This window comes from Prionailurus bengalensis, chromosome A3 (assembly GCF_016509475.1).
Source record: "Prionailurus bengalensis isolate Pbe53 chromosome A3, Fcat_Pben_1.1_paternal_pri, whole genome shotgun sequence".
Lineage (NCBI taxonomy): Eukaryota > Metazoa > Chordata > Mammalia > Carnivora > Felidae > Prionailurus > Prionailurus bengalensis.
The window spans coordinates 86330419-86356035 of NC_057354.1; the positions used below are offsets into that span (position 1 = coordinate 86330419).

At 41.4% G+C, this 25617-nt stretch overlaps 1 protein-coding gene and 1 long non-coding RNA gene across 3 annotated transcripts in view; one reads left to right on the forward strand and one right to left on the reverse strand.

Annotated features, from left to right (window-relative positions):
* Positions 1 to 25617, forward strand: part of ANTXR1 (ANTXR cell adhesion molecule 1) — a 222562-nt gene that overhangs the window by 50476 nt on the left and 146469 nt on the right. For both annotated transcript variants that reach the window (XM_043603551.1, XM_043603552.1), the window contains exons 4-9: positions 3674 to 3755; positions 4332 to 4365; positions 5585 to 5664; positions 8564 to 8632; positions 10396 to 10476; positions 24295 to 24355. In XM_043603551.1, coding sequence (XP_043459486.1) covers positions 3674 to 3755; positions 4332 to 4365; positions 5585 to 5664; positions 8564 to 8632; positions 10396 to 10476; positions 24295 to 24355 — 407 coding nt within the window. The remainder of the gene's footprint in view (positions 1 to 3673; positions 3756 to 4331; positions 4366 to 5584; positions 5665 to 8563; positions 8633 to 10395; positions 10477 to 24294; positions 24356 to 25617) is intronic.
* Positions 3137 to 25617, reverse strand: part of LOC122496947 — a 121955-nt gene continuing 99474 nt past the window's right edge. The window contains exon 2 of the long non-coding RNA XR_006300992.1: positions 3137 to 3404. This is a non-coding gene — a long non-coding RNA (uncharacterized LOC122496947). The remainder of the gene's footprint in view (positions 3405 to 25617) is intronic.

The window sequence follows — 25617 nt, forward strand, 5'->3', positions numbered from 1 at the left end:
GGCAGCATTAGTGGTAATAAATAGTGATGTGTGCTTACAATATAAGTTGAGGCTCCGAAGCCAATAACTGCCGGACAGTTGAGAAAAGTCCAATTCCACAGAAGCTCTTTTACTAAGAGGCAAGAAGTCGACAATGCAGAACTGATGTTGGGTTATTTTGGGGTGGCAGTGGAGATTGTTTTATAGACTGAAAATGTGGTAGACATTGCATAAGCCCAAGGAGGATTTTGCAGTAGGAACATCACTAGGACACTTAGGAGAAAAGCTTGTTGAATGAAATGCTTCTTGACATGCTTAAGTGTGTCGATCCTTTAATGTTTTCGTCGGAAAATAATATCTAAATGTCACATCACAACCAGAATCTCGGAAAGTAATCTTCATTAAGTATGGGAAAATTCACTGTTCCCAAGGCAACAGAAAGTACAGCAGATACTGTGACTGTTCCTCCCACGTCCTACCCCTACCAACCAGTGTGGTGACGGGTGCATGGTGCATGCTCAGCAAATAGTTGGGGAAATGAAAGAATGGATGCATGGATGCATCTAAGCTGGAACCATTCATTCGACAACAGATCATCTACTCTGTGCCAAACATTAAGTGTTGCAGGGATTGTACAAGAAACACAAGACATGTGGCCTGAAAACCCTTCACTTATATGTAGGAACACTGGCAGACATGAAACCGCTAAGGAAAACAGGAGACTCTTTAATAGCAGCCTCTCTGTAGGATTCCTGCCTCTCTCATTTCCCAGGAAGATAACATTTCATTTGGTAATAACCAAATCCTCAGAGAGGTTCTTATCAACCCCTTTCAAAGATCTTTCTCCCAGTTTGCTTCCGTTTCTAAGAGAGCATTTAAAAAAAAATAGGCCCTTATTAATAGTTCTATTGTCCCACAATTAAAACCAGCTCACCATTCCCATGAAACCGTCTGTTTTGTTTGCTTAGATGTTGTAGGTGCTTAGAGAAGACGAAGGGAGTAGGGAGGTGGGGCCGTAAGTCATTTGATCTTCTAACGAGGAAGGGTATTTTATGGAGAGATTGTGATCGTCTTCTAACGAGGAAGGGTATTTTATGGAGAGATTGTGATCGCTGCCTGGGCCTCGTGAGCTCCTATCTTGCCAGGCACCAAGTGTCAAGGAGAAGGACATTTTCCAAAACAGCTTTCGCTTGTTCTGGTACCAAAAAAATGGAAAGCTCAAGAAAATACTTGTAAAGTAAAGGAAATAGGCTTAGAGAAAACACCCCGGTTCCCAGACTTTATTTGGCAAAGAAAAAATACAATGAAGCCAAGGAACCTTTTCCACACCCCCAGGATGCCTTTTTTAACCCTCTTTTTTTAAGCTTCAGCCTTAACGTAATATTCCAATTTTAGTGTTGCCAAAATGTCCCAAACTTCACAAAGATAAGACCACATTTGCTTTTCTTTTTCACATTTACTTTTAATTCCCAATCTTTCTCACCTAATTATCAGGTTAGCCCCTCCTCCTTAGTGCTCCCAACTATTCTGAGGGGCTCCATGTGCCACCTCTGTGTGCTCGGGAACAAACCCCCATTTTCCTATCCCAACCTCACCTTCATATCCCAGTCTCACCCTCTTGCCACACTGCCATTGTCATTACCCTCACGGAACTGCTGACTGGCAGGGCAATACTGCCTCCTGCCGAGTGACTGATAATGCCACCCTCTTCCCACCCAATGGTGGCAGCAGTGAGGGGCACGGCTTTCATCTTTATCTCCCCTTCTAATGCGCAGATATATGCCCTTTCCTATCACCAAACAACAGCGTTGAATTCGAGTCTAGAACTGGTAAGGGGAGGGTGGTAGCTAAACAAATCATGACGTAATCAAATGTTATTGGTTATAAAATGCCCTAAGTGCTATGAAACGAAAATTGTCGGGTGCCATGAGAAAGCTTAATTGAGGGAGTAAATCTGAATAGGGGAAGTCAAAGAAAGCTACTTTGAGCAACTGACATTTAGGTTGGGACTGAAGTCTGGGTAACAATTAGCCCAGTGAAGAGCTAGACAAATGGTATCTTCGGTCCACAGGCAGCAGTGATTGCAGGCGTCAAGGGCCTGTTGAAGAAAGTTGCTTGGGAAGACTTGGGTGGGGGGCACGGGGTTCAAGTGAGGAGACTGGGGGCAAAGTCATACAGATAAGGCTGAACAGGGATGCAGAGAAGTCATCCCATATACACCCTGGAAGCCATGGCAAGGATTTCAGATTTTATACCAAGTGTAATCAAGTGCTATTGAAGGATTTTGAGGAGGAGAGTGAATGGCATGTTTTGATCTGTACTTTAAGAATATTATGACAGCCATGTGGAGAATGAATGGAAGAAGGGCAAGAGGGCAGTCAAAAGATAGCAAGTGTCTTAATGGTCTAGGAAAGAGATGCTGATGGCTCAGACCATGGCATTGGCAGAAGAGATAGAGAGGTAGAGAAGTAGTCTAGAGTAGCACTGATGGACTTGATGGCAGATTATGTAGGGGAGAGGAAGGAGAGAGGAGAGTGAAGGTGGACAATCCAGGAAGGCTTCTGGTTTCTGACTTGGGCAACTGGGCATGTGGTCTGATATCTGGGCACGGATAAGAAAAGTAGACAGGAGCACCTGGGTGGCTCAGCCAGTTAAGCATCCGACTCTTGATTTGAGCTCAGGTCATGATCTCATGGTGGTGAGATGGAGCCCCACCTTGGGCTCCCTGCTGACAACTTGGAGCCTGCCCCACTTGGGTTTTCTCTCTCCCTCTGCCCCTCTCCCCTGCTCATGCTCTCTCTCTCCACAAAAAAAAAAAAAAAAAAAAAAAAAAAAAAAAAAAAAAGGAAGGAGGGAGGGAGGGAAGAAGGAAGGAAGGAAGGAAGAAAGGAAGGAATAAATTACACTTTCTTGCCCTTTGAGCATGGTATGGAGCTATTTAAAAGACAGGAACATGGATATAGAATCTTAAATCCCAGAGAGAATGGTCCACAAAGATTCATTTTGGTCCCCAGACCATCCACATTTCCCACTACCAGTTGGACGTTTTCCCAGTGTCATAACCACTTCCCCTTTCTACCCTCCCCCACCACCTTGAGCAACCAGAGTAAGAAAACACAGGCACCAGCCCACAGAAAACACTCTTGGCTGTCCTGGAAAGCGTAGATTGCCTGGACTTTTATTTTCAAAGCCGACTACATGGTTTCCTTTGGTACATCCGTGCGGGTGGCAGAGTTTGCTCCGGACGCCTGCCACTCCCACCCGCGGTCCCTGTGGCAGCCTTGCCCTGAGCTCTTGGTGTTCCCCTCTTTCCAACTCACATGAGCCATTTGCATCTTGATATAAAGTTGCCTGAGTTGTCGTGTGTCCCCTCAGGAGCAGTTGCATTTTAGGATTCATCTCCAATGTAGAATGAAAACTTTGTCCTGTTAAGGACAGAAAACTCTTCTGAGCAGGTGAATATTCCTGCAAAAGGCTCCTTTCTCTCAATCCTTGAGATTTCACTTACCCCGCACTATGGCTGACCCTGAATGGATAACATACTATAAAGACTTTTTCTCCGATAGGCTTTTGGGGGACCGTTGGGATAATATGGCAGTACCCACAGAGATAAGATAAAGGTTAATGCATCTGTCTATCCACAGGAAAGCATAAGAGGCTCTAAGAAGACTAACAGGGTGTCTTTGGATTTCAGGGAACAGATCCGTCAGGGCCTAGAAGAACTCCAGAAGGTCCTGCCGGGAGGAGACACTTACATGCATGAAGGATTTGAAAGGGTAATTTTAAAACCGTTTTCCACTCTAAATATAAAGTGTGACAGGGAAACATTAACATAAGGTTGGCTGATGAGATAAGACACATGTACCAGAACAACACCCAATGGCAAGAAGGTCAACAAATTTTTCCCGCAAGCTTGTACACTATTAACCCTATCCAAAAGAAGTGAGTTTCCTTGATTCTTCCCTGATCCTGGTAAAGGACTTGTTAGCTAATGCTTGGCTGACACTTACGAATCATGCCACACACAAGTCCCCGGCATTCCCGGGGTAAACTTTTCTATATGGTGCATCAGTGGTTGAGACAGAATGTCAATGACTTCAGTCTTAAGGAAGACAGGTCCAAGTCTGTGACAAGTAAGACATGGATCCACGTTCACAGGTATATGGGTTAAGTGTCAGGGTAACTTCAGATGAATGCCGTCGATTGGTATTTGAGCGAAGCCTGGGTGCATCGCATAAAGAATCAAGACCGAGCCAGCCTATATATCGAGCACCAGAGCCCGCTGCCCACTATGGCGCTCGGAATGGCAAACAGAGGCTGTGTGTCTAACGTCTCTTCCGTGTGTTTTTCAGGCCAGTGAGCAGATTTATTATGAAAACAGTCAAGGTGAGACAATAATATGAATTGTCAAACTTTTTTTTCTGTGTTTGCTTCTGATAAAGTGTCTCAGTAATTTCATGTTACAACAGGTTTATGTGACATTGCCCATAACCCTACACAGATCATCACATAGAAGGAAATGTATAGCAAGGTGATGCACACCAGGTCAAATTCTGTCTTGCTGATGCCAAAAAAAGTTATATAAAAATAATGAAAAAATTATGGGCCACAGTCTATAATGCCCATGAACAGCTTGCATGTTGAATTCATTAAACTAATAAATACTTGGAAAGGTTAGTAAAATCTTGGATTCTTATGTCAAATTTAATTTTTTTTGTCCATTCCCAAGCTCCAAGCCTCTTCACTACTGTGATTGGATATAATATTAAGATGAAGATACCAGTGTGATTTACATGAAAAAAGAATGCATACGATATACTTAACAGAGTATTTAACATATAGAAAAAATACTTGTTATAATTTTAGCTGTTATTACTATTACTGCAGTGTCCTTCATGGATAGTATTTATTTATCTGAGGCAAATCTTTTGAAAGAGATCCAATATTACAGTGGGGACTTTTCTCCCAAGCCTGTAGAGGTATCTACTTCCTATTTCCCTCTCAACTACAACAAACAGAACAGACCTGGTATCGACACAAACACTTGTTAGTATAAACCAATCATCAGCAATGTTACTAGAAGTCTAAAAATCACTGAAAGAATTCTAGTAGGTTTTGCCAACTGCTATGATAACTTCCATTCAGCTTGTAAATCATGATGGCTATAACTCCTTGCCCACTTCTTCAAGGGGTGATGTATAAGGTCAACTACAGCATGTGAGAAAGACTCCTGAACAGCCCAGGTGGTAGAGTTTCCTCCCAGGCCTTGACCTCAGTCACATGGACTGTTAATAGAAAATAATAGAAATTTGATTCACCGAAGCTACTCCCAGATATCAGTCCAGGGACCATTTCAGCAGGTTTGGCCATTTTTTGAGATAAGACTGAGAGATCCACAAACAAAACCTACTCCCCCAAGAGTCGTCCCCACACGAAGATGCATGCTTCTCCATGCTGAACTTGCTTCTAGTCCTGAAAAAAAAGTTGCTGGTTCTCACGATATTGACCTCAGGTGATTGAGCTTATAAGAGATCAACCCCAGGGCTGAGGGGGTTTCCCTGCGTGTGGCGGGATGGACTGAGTGGGTCTGTGTTGTGTTGAGCAGGATACAGGACGGCCAGCGTCATCATTGCTTTGACCGATGGGGAACTCCATGAAGACCTCTTTTTCTATTCAGAGAGGGAGGTAAGCAATGGCCTGGCCTGTATCTAACACAGACATGGAAACAAGGCTTCTTCCTCTTCAAATGGGCTGCAATCTTTCTACTCAGACAACATGATCGGTGTCTTTGTAAAATCCCTGGGTAAAATAGTGTGTCATTTGTTAAAAAAAAATAATAATAATGATAATAGTAGTAATAATTCATTTTTAAAAAGTGAACCCTTGTATCTTACACATGATAGATATTTTTCCCCTTTCAAAATATTTGCCTATTACTCTGTGTTTGGAGGGATAAAAGTTGTCTACCATGACTTTATTGAAAGCATTATATTTATCCAGCAGTTTTGAAATACTATATATCACTTTTAAACAAAAACATTGGTACCATTTTCTCTCCATTTCTCCTAAAAACAGGAGGAGGGAAAAGAAGTACTTGACATATGTAAGAGCCACTCTTGCTAGAACATATTAATCATGGAGATTCTCACTCTGAGAAGCAAAGTCGAACATTAATTTGTACAAAGGACATTGTAATTGCTCCTGCGGTGTTTCTTCTTCCTTTTCTTTATGTTCTCAAAAAGTACTCTTCAAAGCAAGTGAAAGAAAAAAGTACTGTTTAAAGCAAGTGAAAGATTCTACATGAAGCCTTCGGTTTGAATAAAGAGTTTCAGGAAACTCTTTTATATTTATGTATTTATTCAGGAATTGAAAAGTAATGCTTATATTTAGGAAATCCTTTCCTTTTTAGTCTTAGATTTGAACTACGTGTGTAATTGGCCCAAGAAGCTAGTTCACCATTACCGACAAGGTGACAAAGATTCATTCGGACCAAGTTAGAAAGAAATACAATAAGGAAAAAGGCAGTGAGGAAGGACATGCTGGCCTCTGGGGGAGCAGTTAATTAGAGATTACACTTAACCTCAAGTTCTTGACCATTGTTTGATTTAAATTCAGCTCTCTTGGCAAATAAGTATACATTCATTCATTCGTTTGTTCATTCATTCATTCATTCATTCAGTGTTAACTGAGAGCTCAGCATGTGTTGGGCACTTTGCCTGATACTAGGGAAATAGGTGAAGTTGCTGCCCATTACTTACCATGTAATGATGTTTGGCTTTTGGAAGCCTCTTCTAGGAAAGGGCATGAGGAAAGGGCAAAGGTAAACACGTTACTTCCCCCCTACCCATAACTAGTACAAAAGATCTTTCACAATGGGGAAACACACAAGTAAATGTGACAGACCCTGCCTGAGCATTTGGAAAGTAATATATTTCTATATTCTGAAGTTGAAACTAACTATACAATGGGAATGCAGAATGCTTATTTTGGGTGTTAAACAATCATCAAAATAAAGTAAAAACCCTAATAAGGAAGTAACTGAATATAAAATAAATGATGGATGTCAGAGGCTTAAAATAGGGGTTAGTAGAAAAGAATTTTAGGTATGGCGCATACAAATTTGGAAACATATTTGGAGTGCCAGTGCCAAGAGAAGGAGGCTTTCTGAAAAAGAAAGATAAAGCCCAAGATATATAAAGAAATAAATCATCCCATTTTTGATAATCCTATATAAAATCCAACTAGAGGGGAAAAGTCACAGAAGTTATTACAGATAAGTCTGGAGCTAGACTGTGTCTAAACGTTTGTTTTATCCTTAAAGCAACAAGGCATATTTGGAACATGAAGGAAAAAAGATATATATATATATATATATAGATATATATATAGATATAGATATATATATTTATCTGAATACCAAGTAGGTCTGAATACTAAAGTGAGGGATGGGAGAGGAGCACAATTCAAATCAGTATGCATACATCGAGCACCTACTACATGTTTACTACCAATGGTTTATTAAGCACCTACTATGTATTCCAATGATTTCCAATTTTTATTTTCTTTCTGAAACACAGAACAACCTGGAAATAAGATATCAGAGCCTTTACTAAAGCAAATATTAAAATCAAGCCAAAATATGGATGTTAATTCATTATGTTGTCCTCACAATACTTAATTGTAAATAAGGTCATGGGTTCACCTATTCAAATATAGACCGTAATTCCCATACCATTAAGCCAGTGTATTTTATGGGAATGAAAAAGGCCTTATTCACAAAGGGTGCTGACATTTATAAGTATCTGTGTTGTTCTAGGCCTTGTATAGGGAGTTCTGCATATGTTATCTTGTTGAATCTTCAAACACTTTGCAGAGCAAAGCCAAACCTAGGTATATCGGGTTCCAAAGATCACATCCTTTCTATTAATACCATGCTGCTATTACAAAGGAAGAAAAATATGTCAATAAAAATTCTTCAGAGGAAAAGAATAATAATTTCCCCAGAATATTTTATAAGACTTACCTTAGCCTACAGTCCCTTTTCCTACCCTCCCCCCCCCCCCCCCCCCCCACCCCACCCCCCAGTCTTTCAAATCTTTTCATCAAGACTCTACTTCTATGGCTCTTTCCTAGTGCTTCCTGTTAGACTAATCACTCCCCTCATGTCCATCACACATTACATTAGGTTGTGATGTTTACTGGAGAATGAGCTCCTTGGGAACAGGGATTGCCCTCCCCACGATGGTATCTGGCACATAGGGAGTGCTTAATAAAAGCTGATCACTGGGGCACCTGGGTGGCTCAGTCTGAGCGTCTGACTTCAGCTCAGGTCACAATCTCACAGTTCGTGAGTTCAAGCCCCGCATTGGGCTTTGTGCTGACAGCACGGAGCCTGGAGCCTGCTTCAGGTACTCTGTCCCTCCTCCACTCGTGCTCTGTCTCTCTGTCTCCAAAATAAGGAAACATTAAAAAAAAGTTTTTTTAAATAAATAAATAAATACCTGATCATGGAAGTTAGTCTGGTTAACCCAAAAGGAGTATGTTTGCCACTTCTCTTTCTAATGGCTTTTCTTCATTGACCCAGGCTAACAGATCCCGAGATCTTGGTGCAATTGTTTACTGTGTTGGTGTGAAGGATTTCAATGAAACACAGGTATGTGCATGGATTTCCTCAGGTTGGGGAGTATATTAAGCTTGTGAAGATAGAGAACATGTATTCATGCAGAGGGTATATCAGCAGCATAAACACTCCTTAGATAGGTTATTTTTCCACAAATGTTGAGTAGGTGAGAATTATTGGATGTGTAAGGGACATGAAGCCACGCCAATGCACTTGGGGCCTTTGCACACAGACTATCCAGGCAGCATCTTCCTTGGTTGACTTTCTTGGTAGATATTAAATTGCCAAGGTGTCAAAACAGAGCTGAATAAAATTAGAAAACTTGTTGGTTGGGGTTTTTTTTTTTCATTTAATTTAATGAATCTAATTTTGTTTAAATGTCAAACATCTCTTTTCTCCCATTAGAAATTCAGTGCATTTTCAATATGAGAAAATAAACACATGGTTGGGTCTTGAACAATGCAGGGGTTGGGGTACCAACCTCATGGCAAGTCAAAAATCCATGGACAGCTTTTGACTCTCCCAAAACTGAACTACTAACAGCCTACTATTGACTGGAAATAATATATAAACAGTTGATTAGTGCATATTCTGTATGTTATATGCATTATATACTGTATTCTCATAACACAGAAGCTAGACAAAAGAAAATGTTGTTGAGAAAACCATAAGGAAAATGCATTTGTAGTATTGTGCTGCATCGATTTTTAAAAAATCACATGTTAAGTGGACCCACGCAGTTCAAACCCGTTGTTCAAGGGTCAGTTGTAATTGGCAAGTGGACAAAAAGTATGTGCTAGTATATATATGCAAAATGTGAAATTTTGCTAACAACTTATATAAATGTTCCTCGATGTAGTTCATCATTTCTTTTTGCTTTAATGACATGGAAGAATGCTTATAATAAGTTATTAGGTCAATAAAATGGGGTTACAAAATAGTGGGAAGAGTATGAGTACACTTTTAAAATAAATGTGTACCTTTGGGTAGGGGAAGTATGAAAGACTACAGAGTGTATCAAGTTAACAGTAATAGAAAAATGATGGATGGATGGATGTTAGATAGATGACAGATAGGTAGGTAGATAGATAGATAGATAGGTAGGTAGGTAGATAGAAACTTTTTTCCTTTATAACACTCCTGGGTTTTCTGAAACTTCCCATTGATTATGTGTTACTTTTGCAATCAGTGGAAGTCCTGGAACTGACTATGACTTAGCAGTGACAGAACTATAGAGATTTGGAGTAGAAAAGTCCACAGATCAGATTTTCCTTTCTCCTGTCCTCTGCTCCATAAAGCAGGAGAGCCAAACCAACTGCAAGGGTCCTTTCCTCAATGAGCAATTTGGGCAAAAGGTAAGGGTCTCCATTCATTGACCTCACCCAACACCAAAGCTTGAATTTATTTTTAAAGTTGCTCTGAAAGGAAATTTGAGTCTATTTGATTCAAGCACAGTTGCCAACAGAAATTTGAGTGAATGGGAGAAAAATGAGCCAATGGCCTGTCCCCAAATCCATAAATACATCAACCCAGGCCAAATGTTCATCTAGCTGAGCAATCTTACCTCTTGTCCCAAGGAGAAAAGTATTAAAACAAATGTAAAAGCTGGAGCCAATCCTCTAGTCCTGCTCCAGAGAGGCTGCTGGTATTCTCATTATTACTAAGGGCTTTTCAGTGAGGCCCAAGGCCTCAAGTTCCTCCGGGTTCTAAAAGTAGATGGAGCCCCCTAGACTAAATTCTCTGTGGCCAAGCCTGACATATCTCCATGTGTGTTTGTACGTTTGCTGTGTTCTCAGCTGGCCCGGATTGCGGACAGTAAGGACCATGTGTTTCCTGTAAATGACGGCTTTCAGGCTCTGCAAGGCATCATCCACTCGGTGAGTAGAGCACTTCCTCTAAAACTGGACATTGGGCACATTCTGACCCTTGATCCACTGAAAATTCCCCAATCTCCTCCCTGGTGTTCTCTGCTTGAGACAGCACTCCTCTGAACATCTTTGTTATCTGTTATGTCTCACTTCTCCCTCCTGCCTTTCACGCATGTCTCTCTTCTCATTTTCCTATGCCAATTCTACCCTACAAGGTAAATTAAAAATTGAAGGAAACTGTGCTGTGGCAAGCCAGACTTCAGGTGCCTCCAGTTCTCATACTAGAAACATTGGTTGATGGTGTGCACTTGACCTCAGCTTTCCCAACCATGACTGAATGCAAACTGCCTTCAGAGCATTTGCAGGCTCAATCTATATCTTTTGATCACTGGAGGTACTTTTGACCAGTGGTTCTTTACCTTGGCTGCCTACTGAGGTCATCTGGAGCAGGATTTTTAAGATCTTCTCAGGTGATGTTCCTGGAACCACAGCTTTAGACCTATCGTCCCCACATATGAGGGCTTCATTGTTCTCCAGGTTTCACAGTCACCATTCCTTCTTTCCACCTCAACCTAGGTTGGATGGAACAATCCCTCACACACAAAAGTGGTTTTTTAGCACCCCTTTCCTGTCAGTGAACAAGACACTGGCTTCCATGGTCTCTCTTTTCTACTGCCATACGTAAGCCAGGCCCTTGGTTCAGCTGGACTATTGGATGATGCTGGTCTTGAAAGCCACAGCCAGAAGGCCTGTTTGTGTGCTGGACCTGTAATGAAGTCTAGAAGCACTGTTTCCTCCACTTCTAGGTTTTGTGATTGGGCAGATGGCCAGCAGTTTCTCTAGTGGAAGCCCACCAGACTCTAGACTCAGGGTCCAGGACGCAAATTCAGAGCTCAGAGGATCACTATCTCCTTCAGATGTCAAGGGGGTCTTAATCCAGAGGTTACTAGACAGTACCAGGATCTGTCCAGCTCCCCCAGACTGACCTAGGAAACCTCCAACGTGGCTGTACCATCAGGTCCCCTCTCTCTCCCTCCAAGGTTTGCAAAGAACTCCTGCAGGGTGAGAAACAAAACCTTTGGAGCTGGTCATCTGAGTTTAAATACTGGCCCAATGGCTTAACCATTTGTAGATCCTTGGATGGGTTATCTCACTTGTTTCCTTATTTTAAAAAAAGGGATTGGTGGTAAGTCCTGTTTGAGGATTAAAAGGGATAGCACTGGTAAAATTGCCTAATATTTTTCCAGGCACATAATAGGTACTCAAGACATATGAATCATTTCCTCTTCCACTTCCCTTCCCCATCATAAAATGGACGTTAATGTCAACTTCCCCCAAACCTCTAGATTTTCTTGAACATACATAAAAATCACCTGGGAACCTTGTTCACAATACCAATTTTCAGGTCCTACCCCAAAAGATTCTATTGCAGACAGTATGAGATGGTGCTCAGGAATCTGCATTTTTTGAATGTTTTTTGTTAATAATTCCCCCAGGTGCACTTTCAGAACATTGATACATGTGACCTTAAATTTTCAGAATTGTGAAAAATAATCTCATCTCAGGTTGGGAACTCCTACCTTAAATATGTACAGATGACAGTCATCTTATTCAAGGTGTGTTTATTTATAAGGAACAGAAATCAACTCGAACTACTTTCACCAGAAAGTGGCAATTATTGAGAGATAGAGAATTATCAGTCCCAATAATGGATCCCCAGGTGAGGGAACCTTGCTCCGAATAATTTCTGGGATCAGTGTGTCATACTTGGTAACGTAAGCAACAAGAACTGCAATAAACATATAAAACAATACCCACATGGTGCAAAACATGATTAATAGCAGGTTTGGGGCTGATCATGAAGCTTAGAAGTGGATTCTTGTGGGCTTGAGCCATCATGAGAAGGTGGGGCAGACCTGAATCCATAAAAGACCAAGGAGGAATGATGGGTAGCACCAGGGAAGAGATGACATGACCTCAGCCCAAAGTCTGGGAAAAGGAAAGGTATACTCTGAGGATAATAATAATAATAATAATACCTGTGTGTCTGGGGGTAGAGTTTGGGTAAAGGATCAGGAGTAATAAGAAATAAGCCTAGACATTGGTTTGGAACCAGACTGATAAAAGCTTTGAAGGAGTTTTGATTCCAACTTAGTAGGTGTGATCACTGAAACATTTGGAACATCTAACAAGTGATATTTAAGAAGAGAATCTGATGGCGGTGTCCATGTGTATAGGAAGAAGAATGGGAGGGGTGGGGGGGGACATCTAGAGGTAAGAGCCCCCTGCAGCTATTGCACAGTCCTGCCTTCAGATGACCGGATTCTGAACAGGGACAACTCTTACCTCTTCAAAGGTTCCTATGAACCATGTACCCACATCATTCAAGAGTCAGTTCCTACCCAAAGGATTAGAATTGTTTCTATCTGCACAAATTGATGTTGTCCTTGAATATTTCAACCTTAGCAACTCACCCAAGCTCAATGTGAGCCCGGATGTTTGGAAAGCTCTTCCCACCCCCAAAAGGAAATAACTCCAAAGTTGTTTAAGGAATTTCCACAAAATGGTCTCCCAAAAACAGGGGGGAAAATAATAACTTGAGACTCCAGTCTCCAAACTTGAGCTGAATGATAACATTCTTATGAGCTTTTATCTGGGAGTTATGCTTGTGGTTTCCTTCCTTCCAACACTTGAAACCCATGTTTATGGCAGTTGTTAATTCATTTGCTTGGACAGAGAAAAGGGGACAAGTATGGCAGGGCTCATCTTTCTCAAGCCAGACAGAAATAATTAAGGCCTACAGTTGGCTATTTTTAAGACGTGGGTTCATTTCTTCTCTGGATACTAAAAAGAAAGCTCTTGTTTTCTCCCACCCCCCAATCGGAAGCATCTACTCCAGATTGTTCCCATGGATGTTGTTTTGTGGCTGGTTATTTTCTCATAATAAAATAGGGCTGGGCTTAATTATCCAAAACAGGAGTACAGAGCAGCTCTCAGCAAGCTCAGATGGTTCATACGGTTTCCAGCCCGTAATGACCTTATGTTTAAATCCCAAATCAAGATGCAGAAGCTAATATTTACTCTTTTATCCAGCACTCGCTGAAAACCTTCTAGAGTACACTCTTGCCATTCAGCTACAAGTAAAGTAGATGGAACCCCTGGCCTGGTGGAGTGTACCAGCTAGTGGGAGGGATGCATAGGAACAAGTAACTAAACAAATATGTATAGTTAACATTGTGATAAAAGGCATAACAGTAGTAACAAACTACCAAGATGGAGAGTAAAGGGGTTGCCAAAGAGCCCAGGCCCCTTTGAAGAGATGACCTGAAAAAAGCGGTAGCACCCTCCCCCCGAAGAGCATGGGCATGTTCATTCCTGGCCGAGCACAGCCCTATGATGGAGCACAGCAGAATCAAAAGGAGAGCAGTGCTGAAGCGGAGAATGGCAGGACCGGAAGTGAGAAGGCAAAGGCTCCATCCCACACAGCCTAGAGGGCCATGCTATTTTCCTCTAAGGACGGTGGGAACCTGTAGCCTGTAGCCAATACAAAGTCTGACGATAGAACAGTGATGCCTGAAATGAAGACTCGCAGGGAATCTAGAATCGTGGCAGTTTATCCGTATCTCCTCTAAATAAGGAATAAACACACACTCAGTATCAATAGTGACGTTAGCCTGTGAAGAAAGGAAAATCGCAATGCCTTATAGAGCATCTTCTGTCCACCGGCATTTCTGCTGCACGCTTCCACAGCCACTCTCTGAAGAAGGTTTTATCCCAGTTGTACAGGCGAGGAATCTGAGGTGCAGGAAGGTCGGAGAAATTGCCCCAAGTCTGCCTGCCTATAATGGTTGAGAGGGGGAATTTGAACCCCGGCCTGGTTCCAGAGATCCTGCTCTTTCCATAATACTTAGCCGCGAATGTCAGGAAGTGGAAAATGACCACTGGATTACCAAGAGCTGATTATCCAGGGCCTGGATTCAGCAAATCCCAGGATTCTCTGCTTCCACCAACTGGTTCCTATGTTTTGGTCTCTCACCGTTCCCCAGTCCTTTCTACTCTAAGGGAGATGTACTTACCTACTAGATTTGTATAATGTGTTATTTTCACGTTCTCACTTGTTTCCCGTTTTAGTCTTTCTTCATTAGGACATAGGGAAAAGGCAGAGAGAAATCGACAGCTGCAGATAACGTATTTGGGACCAGACGTTGTTCATTTATCCCATTTCATATGGTCCCATTTTAGCATCATAACAACACTGTGAAGAAAATGTTCTTATTCCTATTCCACAGATGAAGAAACTGAACCTCAGATAACTTTCCCAAGAACACATAGCTGTTAGGGGTCTGGGTTTGTCCTGCCTCTATTGCCTTAGGAGAGTAAACATGACAGTGAGTTCTGAGGTTCTAGACACTGTGCAGATCATTTTACGTAGGCATCTCATCAGATTCCCACGACCACCATTTAGTGTGGATTCCATTATCTTTTCTACAAAAGTAGATGCCATAAGGACAGAGATTAGCTAGCTTATCCAAGGCCACATGGCAGTGAGCAGTGATCCGGAATACACTCACCTCCATCTCTAATGCCCACAATGTGAATGGCCAAAGGGCTCTACTCAATAGTGTGGGTAGGCCAGGAAGTAGCTCCATTTCAGAGAAGGGGACACTGAGGACCAAAAGTGTGAAATGAATGATGTGATGCAGTGCACATAGGCACAGCAGAGGCAAGACCAAACCCCACGTGGTCTGACCAGAGTGCACAGTGGGTGGGCAGGGGAGCTCCTCACCTTTTACTATTAGATGGGGGAGCACTTTGGAAAATACCGATTTCTGCTCAATAGATGAAGTTCTACCACCACGAGAAGCTGGCAGCTCAACACAGGCTGAAAAGAACGTCTTTCCTTCCACACATGCTCAGGACTCTACCTCTGAGGACAGAATTTCTACTTGCTTTTGCAGAATACGGTTGATAAATTTTAAGACAAACTTTGGGTGGTTGAAAGATTGTAGCCTTTAAAGCCAGTAAAACTGTAAAGGAAGAAACTATTCCTTTGCCTTCCCTTATTGTGGCTTCTTCGGGGAATTTCCACTGACCACAACTGGTAAGTGTAGCGCCAGCCCTCAAGCAAAAATATGAAGCAAAGGTCCAGCAAGTCTCCTGGGTCTTTGTTTGCCTTTGCAAAAGTGCTGCAGGCAGTGAAACGGGAACCTGCATGAAAGCTGGGTTCAGACACCACTGAAATAGGTCTTCAACTTTGAATCCCAACACTTGGCCTGGTTACCATGATGCCAGCTCCTCCCCCAAGCTGTGCCCCTTTGTGTGCAGTCTATGAGAAGGAGAACCCAATGGCCGGCACCAAGCCATGCCCATCTAGGAGTATTTCCCTGGAATAAATATTTCAGCCTGTCTTGGGCTTCCTATTAAGCGAGGGTAAATCAGTGCATAGAACGTTCTGCATGTTTGATCAACAATAAACAAGTATTGAGCAAACACAACTATATTTGCAAGGATTTCTCACAAGTTTTGGCACAAACATTCCAGTTATCAAGGAAGCTGTAACATCAGTGAAACCGAAGAATAAATCTATTCCGTGATGCATATGAAATAATTTTATTTATGAAAACCAGATTCTGTGCTGATTTCTCCCTTTCACTCATGGGAACTAGAAGACCTGTACCCCCTAGTCTGGCCCAGGTCCTAACAAAGCTATGACAAAAGGCAAAGCCCATCTTCCAAGACCTTTTCAGGAATTGCTAAGGGTTTTCCTCCAATCAAAATCTACATTGGATTCCCACAGTCCTGGAAAGTACCTGACTTTACTGAACAAACCCTTTTTCTAGAGCTAGCAGAGGGCGAGGCCCAATTCAGCAACAGCAGCCGTCCTCTTAAGTCAGGCTTGTTTGTGATCGGAGGAAATCCCCTTCTTTTCCTTTGCCCCATCTGAATCCCGTCCCAAAGCCTGTCTGGACCTCAAGGCCCTACTGAGTCCTGTCTTCTCCAAGGAGCCTGCCCTGGGCTCTCCTCTACTTTGAACTCTCCCTGCCTTGAACCCCAGTGGCACTAACTGTTGGCATCATTGGCTTGGCACTTGGACCTTTTTCATGCTATCTGCCGTTCATCCTGGTCAGATGCTAAACAGTGCAATCACAGAGACTGCCCCATTTGTTATGTTTTTCATGGTGTCCAAAGCTATGCTTTGCATATTTATTCATTAGAAAGCAGCCCAGAGGGCTGCATGGCATTTGTGACCTACACTTCATGACAAGTGGGCAGCTTTGTGGCTGTTTCTTGCAAAATCCTCTCGGTCCTCCCCCCACCCTCTCTTCCAAGATTGCATCTATAAAACGATGGCATTTGGGGCTCCGTTCACATTAGCAGGCCTGGATACAAAACATAAATTAAGAATCAACTGTAGTTTCTGTAGTGAGCAGAAAATCTTTCTAAAAAACATTTGCCTCAGCAGTTACTAATTAGACTCAGGCATTGCAGACATTCAGGCCATTTCAACTAAGCTATTATTTCTATTTGGCTTATTGAAGAGTCCAAATGTAATAAAAATTCCCATAGCTTGACGCAGCTCCCAAGGTTGCAGAGGGGATGTTCGGTTACTCCTCAGGTCACCCCCACTCCTCCAGCAGTTCCTCCTCATATCTAGGAATCTGTTAAGACCCATTGTAAAAGCAACACCAGAATTTAGAACAAAAACCGGTGAAATGCTGCAGGGTTCAGCTCTCAAGGAGGGCCACTAACTTCCCCAATATTCAGGAGGTCAGCAAGCTCATCTTCCTAAATAAACCACATTTTGGAGTTCACAGCTATCTGAGCTTTCCTCCTGCAAACAGGAGAAGAAAGTAGTTTAGTGGGGGTGGGGGGTGGGGGGGGAATGAATTTCCTCGGTTTCATAATCTTTTAAAAAAATTTTTTTTTCAACGTTTATTTATTTTTGGGACAGAGAGAGACAGAGTATGGACGGGGGAGGGGCAGAGAGAGAGGGAGACACAGAATCGGAAACAGGCTCCAGGCTCCGAGCCATCAGCCCAGAGCCTGACGCGGGGCTCGAACTCACGGACCGCGAGATCATGACCTGGCTGAAGTCGGACGCTTAACCGACTGCGCCACCCAGGCGCCCCATCGGTTTCATAATCTTGTTTGTGCTATGCTCCTTCACACCAGACCCTCACTGAATGTGAAGCTAATGGAGAGAAGAGTCATATTTATTTAAGTGAGCTGGGTCCTCTCCCCTCAGACAAAAACTTGTGCATATTTTGAGGATAAGCCTTACTGTCTAAAGTTCAGTAATCCATTTAAATTGTGTTTCTTGTGTCTTAGAGTATTTATTCGGCGTAATGTCTGAGTATACGTAAAATCATATGTGAATCCCAGAAGGATGAGGGTATAATAGTAGGTTTTTATTTTAAATGCAGATTCTATACAACGGACAAGGATCTAGGATAATATCCATAGTTAACAATAGCTCTGATTATTGGTTTAAAGTATGGAGTGGAATTTAATTAGGAAAGGTGACTATCTTTTTTAAAAGACACTTTGTTAGAGATCAAATAAAGTGAAAATTCATGGAGGCAACATTGCAAATCCTGAAGGCATGAATGACACAGTTGTATGTCCTAAGCGTTTTCTAAAAGCAGTGGTCCCCAGGCTTAGCCAATGTGCATTCTACCATCAGCTATAATAGTATATGTGGCCCTCTGTGAGAGCCTGAGTCTCATCTCCCAAGCCCAGAGCTCTCCATTTTTCTCAAGCAAAGGGGTCAAGGCCTTTTACAAAATGGGCCAGTTTAGATCTTAGACATGGGGACATGATAGACCTATAGCATTACTGTTTGAGAAGATAAGCCATTAAAAAAAAACAGAGTTATTGAAATAGGTCATCTGGGAAAGCAGTGCCTAACAGTGGTGGTGCCTAATAAGGAAAGCAATGTGTGGGGGGCCTGGGTGGCTCAGTCAGTTAAGTAATCAACTCTTGATTTCAAGCTCAGGTCATGATCTCACTGTTTGTGAGATCAAGCCCTGCGTCAGGCTCTGTACTGACAGTGCAGAGCCTGCTTGGAATTTTCTCTCTCTCCTCTCTTTGCCCCTCCCTAGCTCATTCTCTCTCTCTCTCTCTCTCTCTCTCTCAATAAGCATTTTTTAAAGATTAAAAATAAAAGAAGAGGGAGGTGTTACAAGTATAGAATATGGCCCTGTTATTTAAAAGACCCTACAATTGCATTTATAGAGAAAAAGGAAAACCAATACCTAATATGCTAGAATGCCAGTTTATGAAGCCATGTAGCTACAGCATTTATTCATTTATTCAATAAATATTTATTTACTGCCTCCTATGTTCCAGGTAGGCATTGTGATTGTAGTGATGGTTAAAACAAATGCAGTCCTCACCTCTAGAGTTCATAGTCTAAGGAGAAAGATAGACAATGACCAAACAATCAAAAAAAATAAACATATAATTATCAACTACAATAAGTCCTCTGAAGGATGGCAATCTATACGAAAATGTGGATGGATGCAAAAATATTTTATTGGTAAAATCACCAGGGCATAGGTGGGGTGGCAAAATCTATATTCGGTTTGAAGGGTGATGGTGAGGTTAAGGACAGCTGCTAAGTTTTTTCTTGGAGAACTACATAGACATAATCAGTCAATAAGTGGTTTAACCAAACTTGGACCAGCCTACTTCACGCTCCAGACACGTTAAAACCAGAATGTGCCTTTCATGACAATTAAGGCACCAAGGAACGTGCTCTGAAAGACTTTCTGACAGATGCATGGAAGCAAAAGGCCCTATACTCTGAATGGGTGAAAGAGGCTGGTCTTTATTACAGGCACAAAAAAATCTTTTTTAAAAAATGTTTATTTATTTTTGAGAGACAGAGAGAGATAATAAGCAGGGGACAGGCAGAGAGAGAAGGGAACAGAGGATCCAAAGCAGGCTCTGTGCTGACAGCTGAGAGCTCAACGCAGGGCTCAAACTGACAAACCTGAGCTGAAGTCAGACACCTAACTGACTGAGCCACCCAGGTGCCCCAACAAAAAAATATTTCAACAGGAAATGACCAAGTAGATAAAAATCGGTTGTTTATTGGGGAAGGAGGCAGAGCAATTAGGGGAAAAAAAATTAGGTGTGTGTATGGTAAGGGAGGGGTTCCTGATAACTCTATGTGAATATCCACAATTATTTAAGGATTCTTGAGAAATCTCTGCAGAAACTGCAAACTTTATAAAAAAAGGACACTACAGTTTTAGGAACCAAAAAAAAAATAAATAAATAAACCTTTATATACAACCTGAACTGGTCCACAATAGATTTCACTTTAAATATATTAAGTAGCTCTTATTACTTGGCAAAGTTCTTTTATATCTGTTGTTCCTCTTACTCCCCCAACAATCTAATGAAGAGAGCAAAAGTAACCATACCACATTGCATTTATATAGTTGTTTGTGGATTTCAAACCTGCCTCCCCATATCTCTTCTTTTTGAAATCGGTCCAAAAGGTGGCAGGAAGATACCATTAGCCATCTTTTGGGTTTCTTTTTCAGCAGATATGATTAAGCAGGAGCCAGGGATGGGTGATGGGATAGAAGCATAGAATGAGCTACTGACTGTCTTTGCCCAAGAGAAGTAGAAATAATAGTAGTACTAACAAAAGTAATAACAACAGCTACCATTGTTTGATGGTATATATGTCAGACATTCTCCTAAGTGCTTTACTATTAAGATTGTTCTGATCACATTTCTTGGTACCTTATTTTCATGAAGGACACTTGTTGGCTGGTGGCCCAAGAGTCATTAAATGACTATCTACTGACCCTTTACATCTGTCTAGATCTGTCTGTAAGACCAAAACCCTTGCCAGTTTTCCTTGAACTCACTCCCTTCCTGACTCTCCAATCTGATATGAATTTGACCACCAAAGTCCAGTTGAATTTACAAACTAAATGTCTCTGCATTTATGTCAGTCATTCATTTTACCATCATACAGCCCTTTGAGGTCAATGTATTTCTTAATCCCCCTTTTACGGAAAAGGAAACTGAGCTTTAATAGCTTGCCCAAGTCCACACGGCCAGTAAGTGGTAGCTCAGATTTGAACATAAATCTTTTCAGAGCTCAAATCTATCTCATCTGTCTCCAGGGCCCAAGTTCTTCAGAGTAATAGTTACCATTAGTTGAGAACTTTTGGGATTCCAGGTACTGTGCTATGGGCACTGCTGGTATTCTCATTTAACCTTCCCAACTCAACAACCTTATGCAGTAGGTACTGTTTATAAATGAGGAAACAGAGACTCAGAGAGGTTATGGAACTTGCCCAAGGTCACACTGCTCATGAGGGAGTTAACCCAAGCCATTTGATTCCAGATTCCAAGCTATCCTCAGTATGTTAAACTGCTCTCCAAAATTGGGATTCGGAGAAGTGAAAGGATTTGTATGACGATAGTTCAGGGCTTACAATCAGGGCCAAGACCCACTCCTCACGTTGGATTATACTTGAGACATATAGTGGTCTTAGCCCAGTCTCCATAAGAAGCCAGTTATACTGTCACCTCTAACATGGCCCTGACCCTGTATGAGTCCATTCCACTCCCTCAAGCAATTTCCCAATGTTCTATGCGAATCCTCCATGGCTACCACTGTTCAAGGTGGGGACAGATCCCCTGCCCCTACCACTCCTATCCAGTCTCCAGACCCTAAACTAATCTATTGTCTACTGCAGCTCAGACAGACTGATTATAGTCTGGGCTTCTAATAACGAAGGGAACCCCCCAAATCCACCTACTGCCATTGTGACTTCCTACCTTTTGAAACCAGACATTTCAAACTAATATAAGCCGCAGTCCCAGACAAATCCTGCCCATCCCCCTCACTGATAAATTTTGCTCTATTGGCTGCAGTGTATCCCTTCCAGATGTTTTAAGTTAAGATTGGGAAAGCTGTGTTTTTACTGGATTGAATCATAGAGCTTGGCTGACATTTTTTGGCCCTTCATACACTCCTTAGATTTATCAACTAATTGCAGACGCTTTGAGAGAATAATACAGCATGTGTTTATTATGACAAAACCTGCTAGTGTGTCTTTGTGGTCAGAGATTCACGGGTGTTTCCTCTACCGACCCCTGATTCAGTATTAAAGTTGGTTCAAAAATGTTGGTTCCAAGTCAGGAACATACATGGGTGAAAATTTCATTTGTGTGTTTTGATGGAGATTGGGAATGGGGACAGGATAGATCCAATAGCTCAATTTTTATTCTTGGGCTATTTTGAAATCTTTAGTTGTGGATGATAAAACGATTTATTAAGAGATTATTAAGAGATGCCATGTTTTTATTTAAAACATAAAAAAAATAGCTTTGTGTTGTTCTGATGCCACTGTTTACTAAGTTTCTCCATATGGGTTAATTCTGTTTCTTCCAATGTGGCCTGTTTGGAGGTTTGTGCCTCAGGACATGTGGAAAGGGGTGGCTACCTCCCTCAGTCAAGGCATCCACCAGCTGAAAGCAGGAAGAGCCCAGTGGCAGCAAATGTGGTTGGGAGTAGACAGTCATCATGATTCAAGTAGGACAATTGTCTTCTGGGATATGAGCCCCTGCACACCAGTATTCTAGCAAGCAAGCCCCAGCCCTAGGATGTTGCTACCTACATAAGAGACCTAAAGGTCTGGATAAACCATGGAATGGGAAAGGTGGAAAAGCCGGAAAGGAAATACAGATGCCACACATACATCCTCGGGGGCCCTGATCTCAAGTCAAAGTGACAATTAAGGGGACTCAGGAGCTCAGTGGTGATACCAGGTACCCAGAGCCAGGTGTGTGAGGACCACTCACCCTACCCAAGATGGACATAGACGTGGGAATTTCGTTCTGCTGTCGGAACAGTCCCTGGCACTGGTGGGGATCTGAGGCTCTACCTGTGTTTGAGGTGGGCAGGAATGGCTGGGTAAAGCAGAAGCCAGAGAAACAAGGCAAATGCTGACAAAAAGGAACAAATTGGTTCCTACTGTGGTATCCTGTAGAAGCTGAAAACAAATAGAGAAATCAATGTACGACAATGCCTTTAAATTGTACTAGAGCGGGAAGGAATAAAAGTAGCTGGAAATCTGAATTCTAGAATTGTCAAAAAAAAAAAAGAGATATTACTTCTTAGGACTTTTGGGTCTATAGAATTACTTAAAACACATGATTGTGAGAAAGCCTGTTTCAATGACTAAATTTTAGTGTGTTGTCATCTGCACATGAGATAAAGATTTTCTGAAGTATGGTCTTCATTTTATTCATTTCCTTTCACAATGCTTCTCTCTGAGGATGCCCAGATTTCTCTCTGGAATGGGTAAATATTATCTCTTCTGAGAAACTGATTTGTTTTTTATTCCAGTGATTGAGAATCTCATAAAAATTGCCTGTCCTTCTCATTTGCTACTGGAAAGCTTAGAACTAAATCCATGAGCCATTCCTAGCAAGGACATAAGTTCTTCACAGTATATATTTTTTATGCTCTTCTCATTCTTTACTTCATCTTCCCCTTATTTTTTTTCTTTAACCCATTTTCTCCCCTTTTGTAATTCATTGTGTCTTATGGTGTCTGTATCACTTAAGCTAGGACAAAGAAGCATATATAAATACATCAATGCAAACAAATGGGTGTTTCCTAAAGCCAAAAGAAGCTTTTTTCCTTTTACAGACTTTAAATGTTATAATTTCACTATTAATTCCTTCAACAAATGCCCCTTTCATAAATAGAGACATAGTTTCCTTCAGCCCTCCGAACCATCTCAATTTCCAAATTAAGTAAGGCTTAAATAAGGAGATTTCGTTTACTTGGTAAATTAACTCCATGTCCTATACTTGTTTAAAATGCTTGGATGAAATTTGAGAATCAATATTCAACCAGACACAAGATTCATTAAGGGTGGAGAGAAGCTTATGCCCTACCAGTCAGATACCTGCTTTGACCAGAATCAGCTTTGATTAACTCCCTGTGTGGTGATGGGGTTGGTTCCTTGACACTCTCCTCTCAACCCTACAAGACACTCTTTTGGAGGGAAGAGTCCATTTTCATTTAAGGGAGGCTATCAGGGTCCAAAGAGTGAGGCACAACAAGCAGCCTTAAGTGTCGTCTCTGGAAACTTCTTTCCAGACTTTTCTAACAAAAAGGGAATTCTGAATGATCTGAAAATGATTCTCCATCTTACCTCTCCAGCTTTATGTATTATCACTCTTTTATTTTTACTTTTCAAGCTCCTTGAAAGAGGTTCAGCTAAAGAGGTTTATATATTTCTACTTCCTTGCCTTTGCTTAGGCCATTCCATGCCTGGATCCCAACCTTCCCCTAAACTCACTCCTCTCCACCTGACAGAGTCCTACCCTCAGCACCCACCTCTTCCATAAAGTCCTTCCCAATTACTAGCCCTCCCTCAGTGATTTTTCCCCCATGAACTCCACAGCTCCTAGTATCTGCCCTTTCACCCTGCACCTACCACAATGACAAGGCATTGTTATTTATCTTTTCAAGTGTAAGTCCCATTTCCCCAACTAGATGTTAAACCTTTCATAACCAAGACTGGCATATCTTAGACTCCCTAAGTATCTGCTGAAAGAACAAATGAATGAATAATTCTCATGGCATTTGGGACACCCAGAGGCATCTATCATAATGTTGGCTCATTAAATGTTTGATGTTAATATTAGTAAAGATGTTACCACCCACCCACCCACTACAACATAATGTCCTTGAACCTTCCTATCATGGTAACTAAAAGCAAAACTCTACTTCTAGTAAAATAAGCTGTGCTTTGACTTTTTGATTTCCTCTCTTTCTAGATTTTGAAGAAGTCCTGCATCGAAATTTTAGCAGCTGAACCATCCACCATATGTGCTGGAGGTAAATTGAAATTAAGTGTTAATTGGTCTCATACAAATGATGGTATTTTGAGTTCAAATCACATGTTTATTTCATTGGTGGGGAGAAGGGGAGGGTGGAAAGAGGAATAGAAATTGCTAAATAAATTTGCTCCTAGGGAAAAAAGAAAAGAAAGAAGCAATATGTCAGTTGTTTGACAAAGTCTGTCCAAATTCTCTTCTTTCACGGGAACTAATTATGAGAGTATCGCAGAAATACTGCATTCCCACACATCACCACCAACATCCTGCTCTGACTAGAAGTGGAACTGATCCAGAAGAACCTGTTAAGAAAAAGAATTGAAAAATCCTACCTTCTCAAATTTGACAAAAGCGTATGACCACATGTACCCAGTGCCAGGGCCTTCTAAGAGGTCTGTGCAGTGAGGAGCCTCAATTAGGGGTCATTAGCTCAAGGTAAATCCACCTTCCCAATTTTTATACGTCCTTCATTTTAAAATAATTAGAAAATAGGGAGGTTCCTTAATTACGCAATTACCGCATTCATGAAGAAAACCCAGACTTGCAGTTTAGCAATGTGCAAACTAGGTGTGTTGCAACCTTTTAGTGAATCAGAAAGTCTAAAGACAATTAAAACAATTCCTGTTAATTCATAACATAATCAATTCCCCTTCTGTAGGGTTCTTGCAGACAGAGAAAGAATCTTATCTGCCTAACAGAGTACCTGGCACTTAATAGATGGTCAGTCACTTAATGTTGGCTGAGTATCTTGATTCATTATTTCTCCAACAAACAATGCACTGATTTTTGCCTATTTGACCCTTACTAACTCCTTTCACTTAACCACAAGAAATTAACCTAGTACCTTTGAACTAATTAAAAATGAAGCAAAATCAGAAACTAATAGTCAAAGAGAGAACAAGGCCAAAGCAAGCAAACAACAAAAATCCCAACTACTTGGGCAACAGATAATAATTCTTGAATCACAGAGCAGTCAACCAACCTCTCCTTTATATATCATTGAGATTTGAGACAATGAAAATACCACATATATAAACTTGATGAAGATGGCACAGAAATATCAGAGTCTGATCCTAGCAAATTCACATATTTCAATGTTTCTTATGAAATGGAAAAGAAAAATAAGGAATTAAGAATGAAGTAAAAGATATTTTTAAACTAAGGAACTACAAGAAAAAAATTAAAATGCATTAAGAAATTTAAATAGATGAGACCAATTCAACTGCAAATCATTGCAAGAGCTATTTCTTTGGTAGAACCCAT